Below are 20,001 nucleotides of genomic sequence, written 5' to 3'. Positions count from 1 at the left end.
GAATGACTCTTTTGGGTTATTTTGATTCTCTACAAAATAAAATATATGCAAGATGTGCAAGCACTCATCTCCAATAGATAGAATATAGAATAAAATGAGCAAAGACAAAAATAAAGGGAGCATTAAGACATAAATAAAGAGTGGTAATATCGGGAGAGAACAAGCTTCTTTAACACTGGGTATTGGTTATTAAGTGATTCGGATACCAATACCAAAAAGCCTATACCAAAGCTATGTTCCACACCTTTCCACACACACCTTAGTACAAAGTCAATGATTCTGCAATCCACTAAGGATACTCCTTCACTAGCGGAGAAACCTTACAACTAGGGAACAAATCCCTACCGCGCTTACCAAGAGCTTTCACTCACAAAGAACCTTCACCAATAAAGATAGATGATACAAAGCAATGCTCCTCACAATGAGCTGATATCACATACAATCAAACCTCACACTACTCTCTCAAGGAATGATTCAAACAAGATAAGTGAGTAAAAGAGATTGAGCACTTGGAATGAATAACTAAAATGCAAAGTGTTAGGTTTTGAATAAAATGATATTTTTCACTATGGACTTGTATAAATCACCAAAACCATGTCTAAACAAACCTAATAACTTGTATTTATAGTCAAAATACCTAACTAGCCATTATTAGACTGTTGGGAGCAATTCCCAAACAAAGCTAACTGTTTTTGCCCGTTAGCGTCATTATGCTTGTTGGACTCGTCAACTAGTGTTGACTAGTGACTCGTCGACGAGTAGTTGACGAGATCCCAAAATCAGAAAAAGTCATCAACATGAAAGTTGTGGGATTTTTTATTAACTTTTTAGGAAAACCAAGATCGTCCTTTTTGGATTTTTCTAACAAAAGTTATGCCCCAAATACCAAAGGGTATTTGGGAAATTTGATAGGTGCATAACTTAGGTTTTAAACCTAACCAAAAAGCCTTTTAAACACTTAAAGCATTCTTGGACAAAAGTATATGAAATATATTAAGTCTAATAGAGTTTAATACTTGTCCAAATGAGTTTCACCTTGAGTATAAGATATCTTGTTAATAAAAGCACATTTGAAAATTCGTTTCGATATCTTATATGCTTAGTATGTCCTTTATGAAAATATACTTGACTTTCTTGTGTGCTTAGGACATAAAACTCGTTTTGACACAACCGAGACTAAGTATGAAAATGTTTATAAAACCAAGATAATGAAAACTTGTCCTTTTGAAAAACATATTTGAGTTTAGGATTCTTTTGACATGCTTTTGAAGTTAACTTTGAAAACCATGTATGTGAGTTTGTTGACTTAGATGAAATTTTATAAACTCATGTGTCCTAGTATGCGTGCATTTACTCAACTCTTACTCAGAAATCATGCAAGAAACAAAACGCAAGAGTTACAACATAAACTATCTCAAACACACATCCCATTACATATAATACAACATTAAACTTCCTTGGATGTGCTTGAGTCCTTTTTATAATACAAAATTAAACTTCCTTGAATATGCTTGAGTCCTTTCCGAGTACATGTCCATTTGATCTTCCTATTTGAACGTCAACTCGGTCTGATATTTGCCTCTAATCTTAGTACTTCATGTAACTGTCACTGAACCTGTACTAAATATGATCTGCAAAGATGGAAAATACTAAAAATCATATATATATATATATATATGTTAATATCATCAAAACACGTAAGACCATAATAGTGTAGCCAATGAGGCTAACAACTTGGCTTACTATTTAACAAGTAATCACTGAGTTTTACTCCATTATTTTTTCTCACACAATGCAGCAACAGAAATAAGCCCATATTTCAAAAATGAAGGATAAAATTGTCATTGAAACATTAAAAATAAATTACTAGTAATATTTTTTTGAGTGCCAATAACATCTCCCTTAAAGATGATTTAGGGTTTGGAAGAGATTTATTATTAATCGTTCATTTATAATTTGTTTCTCTTCTTGCTATGAAAGGCCAGTGTAGTTCTAAGTTTATAATAAAATTGATGTAAAACATTAACTACCACCTTCACAAATTAATCGATGTAAGAAATTAATTGTAATCTTTAAAAATATTTTAATGTTTAAAATGAATTTCGAAAGTAAATTTGGCTTGGACACTAAAATCAACCATTTGAAACTTATCAATATATACCCTATTTAGTATTTATTTTATTTTATTTTATTTTATAGTCTTTTTGATGAGACAAAATAAAGGAAAAATGAGTTTGAAAAGGGGAGAGAGAGAGAGAGAGAGAGAGAGCCAAATAAATAATTAACTTTGTTAACAACTTAACATTGGGAAGACTTATACTTCTGTTTGGAAATTTATTCAGGGCCCCATTTGATCTGACGGTTCAGGCAGTGGGCCATTGGGGCGTTTTCCCCGGTCCGTCAGTCCCTGCGAATGCGATTTAGACGGGCCAATGGGCTTCAGCAGTTGATGGGTTCAGATTGGCACATGGCTTGGGCCGCATGCTGACAGCCCACGTTCGGGGCCGTTGAGCCGATTCGGATCACGTGCCACAAGGGCCTTTTACTTTGCAATCTCCGTTTAAGTGAACTCTCATTAATTATTTTAAGCTTTTAAGAGTTATATTATATAATATAAAATTTTAATTTTAAAAGAATTAAAATGGTTTAGACTCTATAAAAGAGATTTCATGATATGCACGAAAATATAAATATGTTGGTCATGTCTACAATTTGGAAAACATTAAGGTCATGTTTGGAACTTGGAAAATATTAGTAAAAGAGAAGGAAAAATTAAAGTAGCTCACTTTTTTATACCTGGTAAGAAAAAAAATGGAAAACACATCGAAACAATTAAAAAAAATTTTAATTTTACATATCATTAACATTTGATTTTTTTCTTTCATGTTAAATAAATTTTTATTTTTATTAGTATTTGATATGGAGAGAAAAATATAGTGGAGGAAATGAGTATCTATCTTATTTTCCTTTCTTTTCCTTTCCTCAAATAAATTCCTTGATCAAAATGGATCCTAAAGAAAGGAGAGAAAAATTTAAAGGAATTCATTTTTTTTTTCATATTTAATTATCAAGAAAAGTGAGAAAAAAAATAAAATATATAGCAACTTAGTAAAAATTTTCATTTTACACATCATTCATATTTTATTTTTTATTAATTTTTAATTATACTAAGATATTTTTTTTGTAATAATATTTAATATTAAGAGAAAATATAATGAAAAATGAATTTCCTTCTTATTTTCCTTTTCTTTATCCAAGTAAAATCATTTATCCGAACAAGTTCATAATGTATTTATATATGTAATTCATTTTTGATAATTAAATTTTTTTTTTAAATCATAAATGAGATCTAATCTACAATATTGATTGGTTTTATAATGTTTAAATGTTAACAAGATTATTTTTGTTAGCAAAACACAATACACCACTATTTTTATAATTTGAAAATATCATACATATATACATGCATACACACACACACACCTTCGATTGAAGAGGGCTAAATTTAAAGTTTTATTTCCTAGCAAAAGTTTACCTACAATAACTTGAAGACTAAATTTCTATGTTCAGGCAATTAAAACTTGATTGACATATAACTAAATTAGATCTTAGATTGATTGATTGAAACATAATTAGTTTTTTATTAGATTTTTACTCAATTATTCTAAAATTAACATATTTTTTTTTATTTAAGAAACTTTGGATAACTAGACATTTAATTAAAAAATGATATAGGTGGGCTAAGTTAAATTTGTTAGAAGTTTATATATATACCTTTACTAAAGTTTATTGTTGAGTGGTTTTTGATCTTCTCAACCCCAAAAGTTAGCTCATGGGATGAGACTTTCCCTCACACTTAATAACTGACCACCAGCTGCTTCCACAACCGATGTGGGATAACCACAACAATCGCCCCCTCACACATCGGGTTCCAAATCGGCGGCCCCACGTACCCGACATCCCGGGGAGAATTTTGAACCGTGACTCTAATACCAATTTATTGTGAAAATCGAGTATAGGATGCATAGTGAAATAATTAAACTTGCAGAAAATGATGAAGCACCAAGAATACAAATTCATACACAATCAGTAAATTTGAAAACAAGTAAAAAGAACAACAAGAAAATATACGTGGTTTGACAATGCCTACATCCACGGGAGCAATCCAGCCTATATTTCGCTATGAAATTGAAAATTTACAATACACTTCATACAATGATCTCTTTATATACAAAATATGCCCAAAATGACCTATTTAACAACCCCTCGGAGGTTTCCCTCCAAAAACCCAATCGTCCCAACGTTCTAATTCAAAATTGGAATTCTTCCTCGCAACCCAGGAGCACTCGTCAACAAGAACAGGAAACTCGTCGACGAGAGAGAGAAGACCACTCGTCAACGAGTCTGATTTCGTGTTCTCAGTATCTCAAAGTGTCTGCAATTTCCAGCCTCTTAGTATCTACTAGTCGACGAGAACAGGACCCTCGTCGACGAGTCACTATTGCACTCTTCAAGAATTCAACCCACATGTTTTTCATCTTCTGTTTATGAGCCCTCAGTATAAGAGTCACACATACAAATACAACATTTATTATACTCAATGTTGCTCAATTTTGATAGGACAGATGAAGGTTAATTAAATTATTTTGACTTAAAAAACTTCACTTCAGTTTAGAAAGAAAACATTAAGTTTGACTCAATTAGTGATAGGATGCAAAAACTTATGACGACTAGACATGAATTATGATGCAACAATTGCTTATACAAATAACTCTAACATATGTAGCAACTCTTAATTACTAAATTCAATACAAAAGTTTGATACTTCCATATATTTTTCAAGTTGTACACATGACAGCATATAAATATTAGTTTATTTGCATACAAAGATCAATATCCTCAGCTTTTCTCCATTGATGCAAATAAAACGATTAAAGTATTTAAGGTGATTTAAAGAGACGCCTCTAGCACGATTATCTTTTGGGATATGATTCTTTCTAGAAATCCTAGGGGGAGACGGCAATTATCTTTGCTTAATTAACTAAATATTCTTTACTCTGTGAAGCTATCCCCTTTGAAGGCTGATTGCAGTTTGTGGGCTCCTGCTGAAGGCCTTATTTTCTTTGTCAAGTATATCTTTATGATTAGCTCATCAAACAGAGCTTTAGTCTAAGCAGAGCCTTTCTGTATTAGTCTTTCCCAAGCCCATTAATACCCAGCAAAATCTCCCTTTTCCTCTAGCTTAGTGCAAAAGGATGGATCATCACTGTCGGCCCATTTGAATTCTTTGTAAACAAAGCGATGAATCAGTTGAACATCTATATATTGCTACATCATAAATACACTAGAAGAATCATATGGAACTCACTACTTCATGTCTACAGTTTACATTAGGTTACTTCTTATTCTTTAATGACAGTTGTGGCCTAGGAGGTGTGGAAGGATGCAATCAAAGGGTTTTCAAGGACATTCATTCACCTGCTTCAATTACTCTCTCTAAAATACTTAATTGTCTGTTATGTTGGTTAGAGTTTTGTTATCTTGGTTACAACTATGTTCTTCTCTAGGGTTATAGATTGGATCCCAATCCAAGTTGTTTGTTAATGAGAATTTTTACCTTTATTTAAAGATATTAATTTTCTACAAAATGGTCTCGTCTAGGAATACATTATATTAAAACCAAATTTCATTTATTTTAGTAATAATAAATTTCAAATTAAAATAAAGGAATAAATCCCACATTTGGGACATGAAATTTGAATCAAATTGTATTAAATTTCTTACATTTCACACAAATTTAAATCCAAAATCTTAAATTCATTCTCCTAAATAGTATCTAAGAATATAAAAGGGAAAAGTAATAAGTGAAGAAAGAAAAGAGGTATATCTTACGTGAGAGAGAGAGAGAGAGAGAGAGAGAGAGAGAGAGAGAGAATTAATATGATAATTAGGTATATAATAACAAATAGAATGATTCTTCATGAATTTTAAAATTAAAATTTCCAAAAATTCTAAAAATTTATGATTGAGAGATATGATGGAAGTCTATTTTAATATATTTGCATAGAAGACATCAAGTTATTCTTTATTAAAATTTGGACTATAAATATAAAGAGGTAGTAAAAGGACTAAAACATATATACAATTATAAACATAATAGCAGGTTTTACATTTAAATTAAAAAAGATAAAAATATATTGTTGTTATATAATATCTGCACTACCCAAGAGGAAAATGAATGTCTCAGCAAGTTAGAGTGATCAAATCCTCAATGTTCTTCACTAGATATAACATAAGCACAACAGAACGAACCCTCAATCATTATTGCTCAAATTAAAAGATAAACTTAATAGTTAAAAATAAAAATAAGGACAGCTGATAGTAAAGGATTAGGACTTGTTACTAGCAAATCTTATATTTACATTGTTTATCAATTATAGATTAGGAAGGATATATCTTTATCACTTGATAACTTTATCCCTATTCTAGAGGGAGCTTTTAGTGCAATAAAATGGTAGTGTTTGAGTTAAAGTTATTATCTATCCTATTTCGACAAAATAATATTCTAAATTAATGCCTTTCTACCACGATGGTAACTTTAACTCAAACACTACCATGATATATATAGACACACACACATGTATATATATAGTCTCAACAATTAATTCATTCAACATCTTAATTAGCAATTTAATTAATTGTTCAGTTGTAGCTTAACAATATTCATAATATTTTTTCATCTATTTTAGTTTACTACAATTAAACTCCTACACCTTTATAATTCTTAATTACTATATATCTCCCACAATTCCTCTCTCTCTCTCTTGATTTAATCTAATTTTGCACCTACTTTCAATTTTTCTTCTAATCTCACCTTATTCTCCATTCTTGTTATGTTTTTTAAGGGGAAACTTAGACTTAAGTCCTTAATTCACTTCCTGATTATTCGCTTCTCACTAATTCTTATTAAAATTGTTTTCATATCAAACATATTTTGGTTCTGCCTGTGAGACTACTACGGTATCAAATACTAAGATGCAAATAAGAATCTTAATGGTGATCTTCATTTAGAATCATCTTCAAATAATAATGGAGAGATCAAGCATATAAAGTTGGTGGAGTGTAGAATACCACCACCTAAGAAGTTGCAAGTCATCCATCTTTACAAAATAACCATCTCAATTAAACTACTCGTTGATGTTAAATTCATGGTTATTGGCAGGGAAAAGCATTCAGTTGATACAATTAATTAAGCGAGCCATTAGGTAAAACAAAATAGTAGAGAACAAACATATTATATATTTCTCATATCACTCACTATAATGAAATATTTTAGAGGTTTGCAACCACATATCAACACCAAAAGACTAAAAACTGCTATTATAATGAAAGTAAATCGATGAAATTGATCCTCAAAGATTTAGTAGGAGCACATAAGGTTCTTTGCTAGATGAATGTTTTCATGAGAATATTGAGAACTATTAGCTGCAAATAACATCAACATAAAGATGATCCCACTGACTAAAAGGAGGTTATATTGGAATCAATTGGAGGAAATGGTTAGAGGATATGAAATTTTAAATGGATTCTATATATTCCAATTAAATTTATATTTAGGTGGTCTTTTTGGAGGTACAGCACTCATTAGATGTTATACAAAAGAAAGACAGACTATGGTTAAAAAGTTAAAGTTTATACAAAAATAGATTAATAACAAAAAGTTATGCATGGATGAAGGCAAGGAATAGATTATGGATTGATTCTTTCGCAAGTTATCATATTTAACTCTAATAAAATTTTTCTTACTATAACTGCGTACCCTAATCAAGATCGAGATATGACGAATCAATTTGAAGAATATCTTTTCAGAAAAAAAAAAAAAAATCAATTCATGTGAAACGGTTTAAGGGATTCATATTCAGTCACAACTTGTAAAGTTAAAATCCAACCGAACAAAGGTGATGATTTTCTCCAACTTGTTCATAATTAATACATTAATAAAATATTTAAGAAAATAGTAGAACAAACTATATTCCCTTTTCATTAATTATTAAGATCCAATAAAAGAAAAGTTTGAAATAGGGACAAGTGCTGTGAGTGCAATTCTTTTTGGTGCATTATTTTATGTTATATAGTTTGATATTCAATAATGTATAGAAAGGTAAAGTTTTGAAGCCTAATTGGTGTGTGTGTGTGTGTGTGACTGTATATATATAATAACTCCCATCATTACACGTGTATAAAATCTAGGACGCATAATCTTTGACGCGTTCCCTGCAGATGTACCAATCAGCATCCAAGATATACATGAATACACACAGAGTTAGAACATGCATATACATAATTTTTCTACAAGATGATTAATTAACCTTTTTTTTTTTTTTTTAAAAAAAGTGTAGGAAAATGAGAGAAGAGAGAAAGGACAAGTGGAAATCCCACCACCAGACACCAGTCATCAATCTGTTGAATTAGGATTTCACGTTTGCTTTATTCTATTCCTTCCTTCATCACCCATGACATTATATAATCCATATGTATAATATATATATATATATATGTATAGTATAGATGGAGGAAGCATGGATGGAGAGAGAGTGTGTGTGTATATATATAAATGGACAAAAGTGTACTGGAGCAAAACTGAAGAGTGGCTGTTGAATTGCATGCTGAGTAATAATCCATGGGGGCATGCATGCATGCATGAACCCCAAAAGCGGAATAAAAAGAGGACAGGTTTAAAAATAACGAAAGGCCAAAAAAAAAAAGACCCTACTCCCAACTCATCTTCTCTCCCCATCCAAAAAGCCATATGTCTGCTGACTCTGAAGCAACATCGAACTTCACGCAACTCTTCCAGACCTCTGTCCCTCCTTTTCTTTGGCCCTCTTCCTCCTTTTTTTCTTTTTGCCCCCCTCCCCCATCTTCGTGCTATTTGCAAACCTCACCCCCTACTAAGATCTCCCATACCCTGCATGCTTACGTCAAACCTACTCAACAGTAGTACATAATTATTTTTTCATAAAAAGGACGTCCCAAAACCGAAAGTAGGGGGAAAGAGTCTGAACAGGTCCAACCCAGGAACTGATGGGATCTATAGAATAATATAGTGGTGTTCCAGATTTGGCCATTTTTATTACCACGCTACTATTTTTTTCTAAAAAACAATGAAAATCGTTTCTAATCAGCCTAATGCAGTAGTTAAATCAAAATATATATAATGGCCTTTAATTTCAAATAAGCCATGTGTGCATGTGTGAATATATATATATATATATATATATATATATATATATTGTTAGATTGTCACTTTATCTAAAAGGTTAAGTGGTTAGATTGTGAGTCAATAATATATATCAAACTTTAACACTCCCCCCACTTGCAATCTTGTAGTACGTTGAGAGATAAATACACGATAAATAAGACTCATGATAGGGATAAACACACGATAAATAACAAAAAATAACACCCATGATAGGAAATACAATTTTTTTTTTAAATAACATAAAATAAACGAGAGCGATGAGATTAGAATCCAAGACCTCCTAGTAACTTGCCTTTGATATCATGTTAGATTACCATTTTCGTTAGAAACTTAAACTATTAGGTTGTAAGTCAACAATATATATCAAGCTTTAACACGCACACACACACACACACACACACACACACACATATATATATATATATATATGTGTGTGTGTGTGTGTGTGTGTGTGTGTGTATTTGTTTTGTTTTCATTCAAATGATCTTGTTTAGTTTGTTTTAGTTAGATAAGGGTACAGGTTTTTTTAGGCTTGTATTGATTTTGTTGCTCGAGATGGTTTTTCTTGTTTATTTGTAAATCTCTTGTGACATGTTTGTAACCACGGTTTTCCACCACCATAAGTAAGGATTATTAATAAAGTTGGGTTTTTTTATAATAAAAAAAAAATTGAGAATATATATATATATATATATGTGTGTGTGTGTGTGTGTGTGTGTTTGTATATATATATATATATGTATGTGTGTGTGTGTGTGTGTGTGTGTGTGTGTGTGTGTGTGTTTGTTTTGTTTTCATTCATATGATCTTGTTTAGTTTGTTTTAGTTGGATAAGCGTACGAGTTTTATTAGGCTTGTATTGATTTTGTTGTCCGGGATGGTTTTTCTTGTTTATTTGTAAATCTCTTGTGACATATTTGTAACCACGGTTTTCTTCCGCCATAAGTAAGAGTTATTAATAAAGTTGGGTTTTTAAAATAAAAAAAAAATAGAGGAGACCATATATATATATATATATATATATATATATATATATATATATATATATATATGCATTAATCTAGATTGAAGTTGCCCCCAACCACATGCATATATTGCACCCAAAAAAAGGTTGCTTTCAGTTCTTCGGGGTTCGAAATTAATTATTAAACAGCTATATAAAGTGGAGTAATAATGTGTCTGTGCGCAGGATAGTCCTAAGAGTTTTTCTTATTTTATTATTATTATTTTCATAAAAATTATTTTAAAATAGTTTGGACTAAATATTTTTTCTCAAATTGATGTATTCCAAAAAATGCTAGTCTATGCCACATTTACTAAACAAAGATGTTGAATGGATTAGCATTTTTAATCTGGGAGGAGCAAACCTTAAACATCAATGTAGGAAAAACAAGAAGACGAAGAAGATGAGGAGGAGCAAAGTAAGTTATGTATGAGCAGATGAGGTTGTCATCACAGAAAAGTAGGACTCATTTCAAGTCCAAAATAAGAGTGGTATTGAGGCATTCAATCGCAATCCCAACCCCACAATCATTATTATTGATTCTCCGACAATTTCTTCACTCACTAGCCCTTTCAAGTACAGTCGGAAGCACGCCTTGCTTTCCACCCCCTCGCTGTTGAGAATTTCACTTGTAAATTTATCTCACATTGAAAAATTTGAGTGAATGATGGGTACTTATATACATGGTTTGGACCTAAGACCCAATAAGCTTAAACTTTTGGGTCAAGTTGGTGTTCACCCATGTTGATCAAGCCCACTCATGGGCTACTCTAGTGCTAACAAGTGGTATTAAAGCTAACAGTTCATTACTTTGAATGAGTGACATCATCGTAAAAGTTGGAACGTGAAATTAATTCTCCTGACGTGCTAACAATTGAAGGACCAAGTGTGTGACTGAGACCAATAAAGATCATTTAGGCCTAGGATGGATCCGAATAGAGTCAAGACGTGAAAGGTGGGATTGGTTCGGAGGCATGTGGAATGCAATCCGAGACATGTAAGGCGCTAGTAATAAGGTCCACTTGGGCAACTGTTGGAAAATTGGACTTACTCCCATAAGGGAGACGATTTATGAGTGACGTCGTAAAAGTTAAAACATGAAACTAATTCTCTTAATGTGCTAACAGTTGGAGGATCAAGTGTGTGACTGAGACCAATAAGGATCATCTAGGCTTAGGATAGATCCAAATAGGATCAAGACATGGAAGGTAGGATTGGTTCAAAGGCACGTGGAATGCAATCTGAGGCACATAAGGCGCCAGTGGTAAGACCTACTTGAGCAATTATTGGGAAATTGAGCTTACTCCCATAAGGAAGATGATTTTTGTTCAAGAGGGAGCAGTTGGAACTCACAAGTTAGGGGGAGATTGTTGAGAATTCTACTTGTGAGTTTGTCCCACATTGAAAAATTTGAGTGGATGATGGGTGCTTATATACATGGGTGATGAGAATCAATAAGTACCATGGAAGGATCCATTATATGTTTCAGTTGGGCCTATCATCAGAGCGAGATCCAAGAAGATAAAAAAAAAAAAAAAATACTTCATAGGCTGATTCAAGATATTTGGGCTTATTCAAAAATGGGACACTCCAAGCTTGGCCCAAAGAAAGATGAAGACCTACTAAACTTAATTGTGTGCTAATTCAAATACGGGATTTGACTTAACGGTGTATTGCAAGGCAACTTAGCTTGCATAGGTTTTTAGTAAGTTGTGAGAGTCATTAATGTGTCTAGTAAGTTGGTATATTTAATGTCCTTGTCTCCCATATTTGTATGGGAATTGTTAAGTATTTAATGTTCTTGTCTCCCATGTTTGTGTGGGAATTGTTAAGTGTTTAATGTCCTTGTTTCCCATATTAGCTATATATATCTCACCATTGTAAGAAGGAGAATGAAATAAAAATGTGAGGCTTTGAGGCTTTGTTTCTTCTTGATTCTTTTGAAGAACTTTTCGAACTTATTGAGATTTCCCGTGGCGTTCACCAATGACTTATCAAACAGCTTTCCACCACCGTTTGTGACGTCTTCCTTATACCAAGGTTCGTGTTTCGCACCAAACAACGGGTTGAGGTCGTATATACCAAAGTTCTTGTTTGTCGTAAACAACGAGTCGAGGTCTACCATTCATATCTATCCAAAAATCTAAATTTTAACTTTCTTGGGCAAGCATTCCAACATTGTTTGTTGGGTCTCAAAGCGTATCGTTTGAGGTTCGCATCAATGGGTGGACCCAAGACTCAATAGGCTTAAACTTTTATGTCAAATTGATGTTCACATATGTGTATCAAGTCCACTCATGGGCTCCTCCGATGTTAACACTCACTTGAACAACCTTGGATGTCGGCCTTATGCGTGCGATGGCACCTAAGATCATTCGTCGCGCCCCGCACCATGGATTCGACGTACTCACAATATCTGCATTCTTGCTCAAACCTTGCTACGTCCACAACCTAAAGCACCACTAAGCTTGAAAAATCATCGTCATCTTCGTTGTATATAGCGGCCGAAGGGGCAGGCGAGGAAAAGGAGCGATGAAGAGTGAGAGAGGCAGCCATGGCCTCCTGCATCTAGAGGTAGAAGGTGACGTCAAGGGCTTTGACCTCCTGCAGTTCTCGCCATTTCTCGGCCAGCATTGGACATAAAAAAGGCGTCGAATAAATAAGTGTTTTTTAGATAATAAAAAAAACGCTACACCAAATAGCATTTACTGGCCACATGTCAACCAATAAAAGACTCGTCTACATTAAAAAATATTAATCTATTAAGCCTTTTTTTGTTTAATGACCGCTAGATGAGCCAATGTTTTTTGAGACATCAATTTGAAAAAAAAAAAAAAAATTTGTTCAGTTAGAGCTATTTTAAAATATTTTTTATTAAAATGAGAAGAAAGTCAGTCCAAAAACAATTAAATATGAAGTAATAGGATAAGATAAGCCAACCAATACAACCCACGTTACATATCATGACATGTGTGTGTGTGTGTGTGTGTACATTATATGGCCAACAATGAAACCAAGTATACCCAGTTTACACCACAACAACCGACCTATCATTTATCATCACACACACACACACACACACACACACACACACGTATATATATCCTATATTATCCACATGTCCACTAAATTAAAATTTTCATTTCGTTAAGGGCCATGCATCCTGGGTTTCTCCTATAACCCCTTAATTGGCAATATTTAATCATTTTGAGGCACTAGTGCCAATCTACCTCATTATGCACCATATATAATGTAAGTATGCATAGTGTAATCAATAACCCCCAAATGCTTCATATATATAAATATAACATTGCATTCGATATGCTAGAAAATACAAAAGAATATTCCTTCATAATCTTTCAAATAATTAATAAAAAAAGATCAATCAATTATTAAATGCAAGGGACGAAGTACAAAGATTATATATACATTTGTAAATATTATACGCATGACAGCATCTTCCATGCATTGTCATATCATCACAGTAGTTAGCAAGTCCCATTCCAAGTTTCCAATTTGTTGGATGCCTCCAAGCAACAAAAACCCTAAAGAAATAATACTGTACATGTAATATGCTGCTGTAAATTGTGTAATTGCCTTCTTCTGTGTCACACACGCATTGAATATATATAGATCAGCTCGCTTGCATATTTCAGATATATATACCACTGGCATATAAATTAAGAAGCATTTTGTCCATCTTTTGAGTACTCCCCCCATATATATATATATATATATCCTTAATATATATTTCACATAACAAATTAATCAATTACACTTTAAGCTCCCACTCCAAATTTCCAATAACCACAATAAAGGATTTCCATGCTTCAGTACTAGTTCAATACCCCTGCAGGCATATGTATATATATAGAAGTAGAACCATATATACTTATGCCACCACGCATCTAGCTAGCTAGCAACCATTTAGGACTCAGATTCAAATGCTTCTAGCTAGCTACCATCTTCTTCAACATAAATCCCTCACTCACTCTCTCTCTCCCTCTCACTCTCTCTCTCCATGTGCCATGTGCACCCCCGCCAGCACGCTTGTGCCGGTTTTTGGGCAAGTGTTAGGCTAGTTAAAACTCAAAGTAAAAAATCAAGTTAAATCATGATTCAGAGAGAGAGCATGTCATCCTTAGCTAGAGGTTGATCAAAATAAACCATGAGGAATTAGTGTGTACCATAAATTAATTGCTCTTCATCAATGATCATATCCATCACCTGCTACGCATTTCAGGAGGCACAATGTCCCCAAGTAGTCCCTCATCTGTTGGAACCTCGTGAGGAGTGGTACTTGGCACAGCGGTCTGGGAATTGGATTCTACTGCTTGATTATCACCTTGACCTTGATGGTTATGTGAATGTGCTATAGTACTCAGAGAGTTGTTTGGATCTCCAGATAATTGCATTCCCTGATCATAATAAAATTTTAAAGATGGAGGTGCACTCAACTGGGCAGTGTATGCAACTCTGGGGAACCCAATAGTGTGGTGGCAGTGTTGGCCTTCGTATGTTGTGATTACAATGGAGGGGTCTTCTGAGGACCGCTCTACTCTTTTCTTCACTGTGCATTTGCTGTTTGTGCACCGATAGTAGCTCCTGCATTTGTGTATTATACTAGTCAATATAAGAAGAATTTAATTTTTTGGACCCCCTCTTTGAAGTTCTTATCATCAGAAACTGTTGTTTGTGCAAATTACTTTACCAGAAACTAAATATGAATTATACGTGAAAATTAAACATCTAAATTCCAAGCCTATATGACATGAATACACAAAAAAAGGGCAGATCGATGTACAAAGCTCCCGCATATGCGAGGTCCAAGGAAGGGGCGGACCACAGTGAATCTATAATACGCAGCCTTATCTTGCATTTTTGCAAGAAATTGTTTTCATGGCTCGAACTGTGACTTCCAGGTCATACGATTACCGTTGCGTTTAACACTATATATATATATATATATATATATATATATATATATAATGACTTTCAAGGGACGGTTCATATCAAACTCACTAATTCCAAGGGATGGTTCCCATGATCATAATGGCATTTGAACGTATACAAGTAAGAGATAGGTCCTATATCCTATAGCATGCTTAAATATTAATATAATATCTTATTTATTTTGTACCCTTTGCCAAATGAAAAAATGAGTCCAATTCTAAAGGATGAACCTCTGGAATTTAAGGAATGATGGAAGGGAAAGAAAGAAAAGGAAAAATAATAAATTAAAAAAAGAAATAAGTAAATAAAATAAAATAAAATAGAACGCAGATTCAAATGAATTCAAAAAGGCTATGTGGAATATAACCGGTCATTACAAGTATTTCTCTCAAACATCTGTCTAAAGTTAACTTTAACAATGGATATACCAGCGGTCTACTGAAATTAAGTAGAAAGAAATATACAAGGGAAAAACAAGGAAATGAGAGTGGCTGAGTTATGAGCTCATTGATGGTTTTAATGTGATTATCATTTTTGGAAGGTAAATAATATTTACTGAGGAAGAAGATCGAGTGTATAATTGTGATAATCTTGATGAACACAAAATAGATATGACAATGTAAAATCAGCTGGGGTTTTTGTTCATCTCTGCAGCTTCTGTTAAACGTTGTAGACTTGTGGCTTTAAAGAAAAAGATACGTTAATATAAAATCAAGCATATATAGCGAGAATAAAAGGCCGTACCAAAATTCAGCTTTAATTTATTTGGTTTATAGGCAGCAAAAAGTTTTGGAAACCAATGTTTACCAAAATAAATATTTGTAATTAAATATTTCACTTATTGAGAAAAATACTTTCTAATGGATAATATCCTTCATCTAAGAGTCAGAAATAATGGAGGAAAGAGAACATAAGAAAAACAAGAAAAATGTAACATATAACATGATTCTACAATGTGTATATTCACATATATCCTACAAAAAATATGTCAACATAAACTGTCTTAGGATTGATTGCCCTTCACTATAAATAGAAATTACCTCATATGTGAAACCTCCAAAATATCTTCCTAAAATAATATATTTAATGGCATTACATCCTAACTGGAAATATTATATCAATCATAGTGCAAGAGGTTTCGCCTTACATCCCTAATGCATCAATTTACAAAACACTTGAGGCCCTCTCTACTTACATATCTCAAGTGAACGAACTCTAAATATAAGTCAAAACTCATCAAATTCATGACAAAAAATAGATATGGACCTAGTGAAATCTTAAAAATAAAACATCTAAACTCTTATTTATCATACTATTGTAAAATTACAATATAATGCTAAACAACAAAGGGTAGCTGAATTCTCCAAGGGCAATATGAGTTTACATTTATCAAAATTAATAAATTATTTATCAAATTGCAATGTCTCAAATAGTAGCACAAAATATCAAACTTGTTTTGTTTTATTTTAAACGATTTTAATTTGGAAAACTGCATATGTGATGAGCTAATTAGATACCAAAAACACAATAGGAGATCTCTCAAGTTTGAAGTAAGACCTCTAACTTGAATGTCCAACATGGGGAGAATGTGCTTACATTCGAATAGTGTGAAGGTGAGGAAAATGTTACAAAATTAAATTAACCATTATTGAATATTATGTAGTAATCAAATTCAAGGCTTAAATTTCAAGCTTCATTCCAAATGCATCTACAGTCTAGACAATACTGGTCTAAAAATCATGGAAATTAAATTGCATATTTATGCCATGCCATTTCTGAAAGTTTTGTTATGTTATGCATGAAAGTTTGGAATTCGAATCATATATTTACATTTTTAAGAATTTAGATAAAAATATACTGATGAGTTTTGTTAAATTCACACAAATTCAAATCTTAAAGGCAAAAGGGAAAATTTTTGTCAAAGCAACATTAATTTTACTTTCTTGTAAATGAATTGACTTCAATAGCAGGAGGAAAGCTGGTAGTTTGATTTATGGAAGGAAGGTAGCTAGGCAGGTACAAACCTAGGATATGGACTGTTTTTTACAGCCTTCTGTCCATATTTTCGCCATCGATAGCCATCTTCAAGATGATCAACTTCACTTTTTGTCATAAATGCAAAACGTGGCTGTCGGATTCTCTTTTGCCCTTTCTTTCTCACCTTACTCCTGCAAAATATTTCATATATCTAGCTACAACTGTCAAATATAACACCAAAAATCCAATATATATATATATATATATATATATATATTCCAAGAAACTTATAATATATATATTCCAAGAAACTTATAAGGGGGCAATCATTATTAATGAAACCCAACAAGGTCCATGAAAAAGTACAAGAAATTTCTGATTGGGGGAAGAGCTAGAGAAATTTTGAGACCCCATGAATGCAAACCTTTTTTTGTTTGTATAAGAAGAATTGTGAAAAAAATTCTCCAAATGTATATAAAAGTTATTACATCACTACTATTTCCCCCCAAAGTGGGCTCATACAAGGGAAAAAATTTAAAAGAATGGAGAAACTAGAAAGAATATAGGAAGTTTATTTGAATTATAAAGTCACTTGCATAGAGAAGAAAATTGGTATTGGTGTTTTCCTTTTATAAAGCTACACTTATAAATGAAAAGAATGACTTGATTATTGTCAGTGCTCCTTAATACAGCAGAAAGTACAAAAAACAACAACCATAAAAAAGCCATAATTTCATTACATGTCCCTTCACAGATTTGAATTAGCATTATACTAGCTATATACATGGTTTTTAGAGTACATTTTTAGATGATATGATCGAGTATTAAATGGGAAAAAATCACATAAAAGTTTTTTTACAGTATGTGAAATCATTATTTGAATTTCAACATATTAAGAAGAGCTGACAGTGAATCTTATGTAACCAGTATTGGGTTTTTTCAAAATGAATGGATGAACGCAAAACTAACAAACATTCATCATTGAAAAATAAGAACAAAAACACAGAAGGGAAAAAAGACATACATACCCATAATAAGGAAACAAGAAAGCAGCTGAATCTTTAAATGCATATATGCTCGATCAAAAGAAAAACCAGAAAATTTATACCCGAAAAGCAATGCACCCATCAAACATTACTGTCCCTCTTTTCATCTACATCTTTTTCCATCACCGCTCTTATCATCTAATTAAGGTACCAATTAGTCCCCCCAAAAGTGATATGTATATATATATAATATATAAATATCTCATCAAGAAAATTATAATACATAAGGAAAAGTGCAAAAATTTCAACACGCCATCCCCGCCGCAATAACGGCGGGAATTCAAAGACTCGCCAGAAATTTTCATCAAGTCCCTCTATTTCACCGAATTCTCTTTTGGAACCCCGAATACTTCTTGCAAATTACGGAATTGCCTCCCAGTTGAGCTCAGCGCTGGGGGCATTCTAGAGTAGTAGTGTTCGGACTAGAATTGCGTTATTTTCTAAATGAATTTTTTAGAATTAAGAAAAGCTTTATTTTATATTTTTCTTTTGAAAATTTGAGCTCCGCATTTGACCATGAAATTGGACTTAATTACGAATTCAGTCAAACGCAGCATGGTCTGAATTCGTTCCATGATCTCATCGTCTCACTCACTCGCGCGCACACACACACACACAGATAAACAGGCGCACACACTCACGGCGTCTCAGGCGGTTTCCCGCCGGAGCTCGTCGACTTCTCCGGCTGATCCTCGCTGGAGCTTGACGATACCGACAGGTTCGGAGTCGAGGCGTCGCCGACTATATCTTCGGAAGATCCGACCAGCGGCGCCGCCGCCGCCGCTGCCACCGGCGCAGTATCAGTTGCGCCTCCGTCGACGACGTCGTTGTAGGCGTAGTCGTGCAAGCTGGAGCTCTCGTCGAAGTAGACCCGATCTGCGTCGGTCGGGTCCGGCGGCAACTCCGGGTGGATATTCCAGCCGAATTCGCTCAAGATGCTGCTTTCTCTATCGCTGCCGAAGAAGTAGGGGCCATCGGAGTCGCCGCAGAGTGGCCAGCCCGACTCCGCGGAGAACTCCGTCGCTGGATCGAGTTTGTGCCCGTCGCCCATGGCTCCGAGGAGCGCCTATTGTAGAGAGATCGGGAGTTAAGTTGAATTGCGAAAACGCGGAAAAAGTAGAGAGAGAATGAAAAAATAATAAAGTATACCGATCAGAGAGAGAGAGAGAGAGAGGGCTAGGGTTTTTCTTGGGATGATTTTGCTGTGCTTTGTGTTGGAAAGGACGCGTAGTTTTTGAACTTTTGGGAGAAGTTTGAAAGCTTTGTCCCGTCAAATACCGTTTCAGGGAGAGAAAGCACAGTGCAGAGAGAGAGAGAGAGGGAGGGAGGGAAATGGAATAATAAAAAAAAAAAAAGATAAGTTAGAAAAATCGCCGTCAACCGGGAGGCTGATATTTAAGCATGCGCGGCAATGGTGGAGTCCTACGCGCGAAGGAGATCGTGAGAGTCACTGGCCAAACCTGCGAGTAATGGGCAAATTTAGAACGTGATTTATTGCGGGGCGCGATTAGAATTGATCGACGGCCGTCCGTGGCTGCATGAAAGTCTCTGTCTCTGAGCGTGCGTGTGCGCGCGCACTAGGCTAGCTAGATCCTATGCTCGTAAATGAAAGTAATAAATTTTATATATATATATATATATATATATATATATATATATTGTGGAGTAAGCTCTTTAATTTGGACAGATTGAATATTTAATGTTTAATCTTTTGAGTTGCACAAGGAGGTTCAATTTTTTTTGCTTTAATGTTTTCATTT

At 33.7% G+C, this 20,001-nt stretch overlaps 1 protein-coding gene across 1 annotated transcript; it reads right to left on the bottom strand.

The window, feature by feature from the left end:
• Window positions 1-13,632: 13,632 nt before the first annotated feature.
• On the bottom strand, window positions 13,633-19,601 carry LOC131144327 (probable WRKY transcription factor 57). Its single transcript, XM_058092893.1, has 4 exons — window positions 19,391-19,601; window positions 18,883-19,307; window positions 17,243-17,386; window positions 13,633-14,870 (listed from the first exon to the last, which is right to left on the bottom strand). Exons 2-4 carry the CDS (start codon window positions 19,290-19,292, stop codon window positions 14,489-14,491), a joined length of 936 nt encoding a protein of 311 aa, XP_057948876.1. The 5' UTR covers window positions 19,293-19,307; window positions 19,391-19,601; the 3' UTR covers window positions 13,633-14,488.
• Between the last annotated feature and the right edge of the window lie 400 nt (window positions 19,602-20,001).

This window comes from Malania oleifera, chromosome 12 (assembly GCF_029873635.1).
Source record: "Malania oleifera isolate guangnan ecotype guangnan chromosome 12, ASM2987363v1, whole genome shotgun sequence".
Lineage (NCBI taxonomy): Eukaryota > Viridiplantae > Streptophyta > Magnoliopsida > Santalales > Ximeniaceae > Malania > Malania oleifera.
Note: the sequence above shows the minus strand (reverse complement) of the source record. Positions and strands in the feature narration are given on the sequence as shown.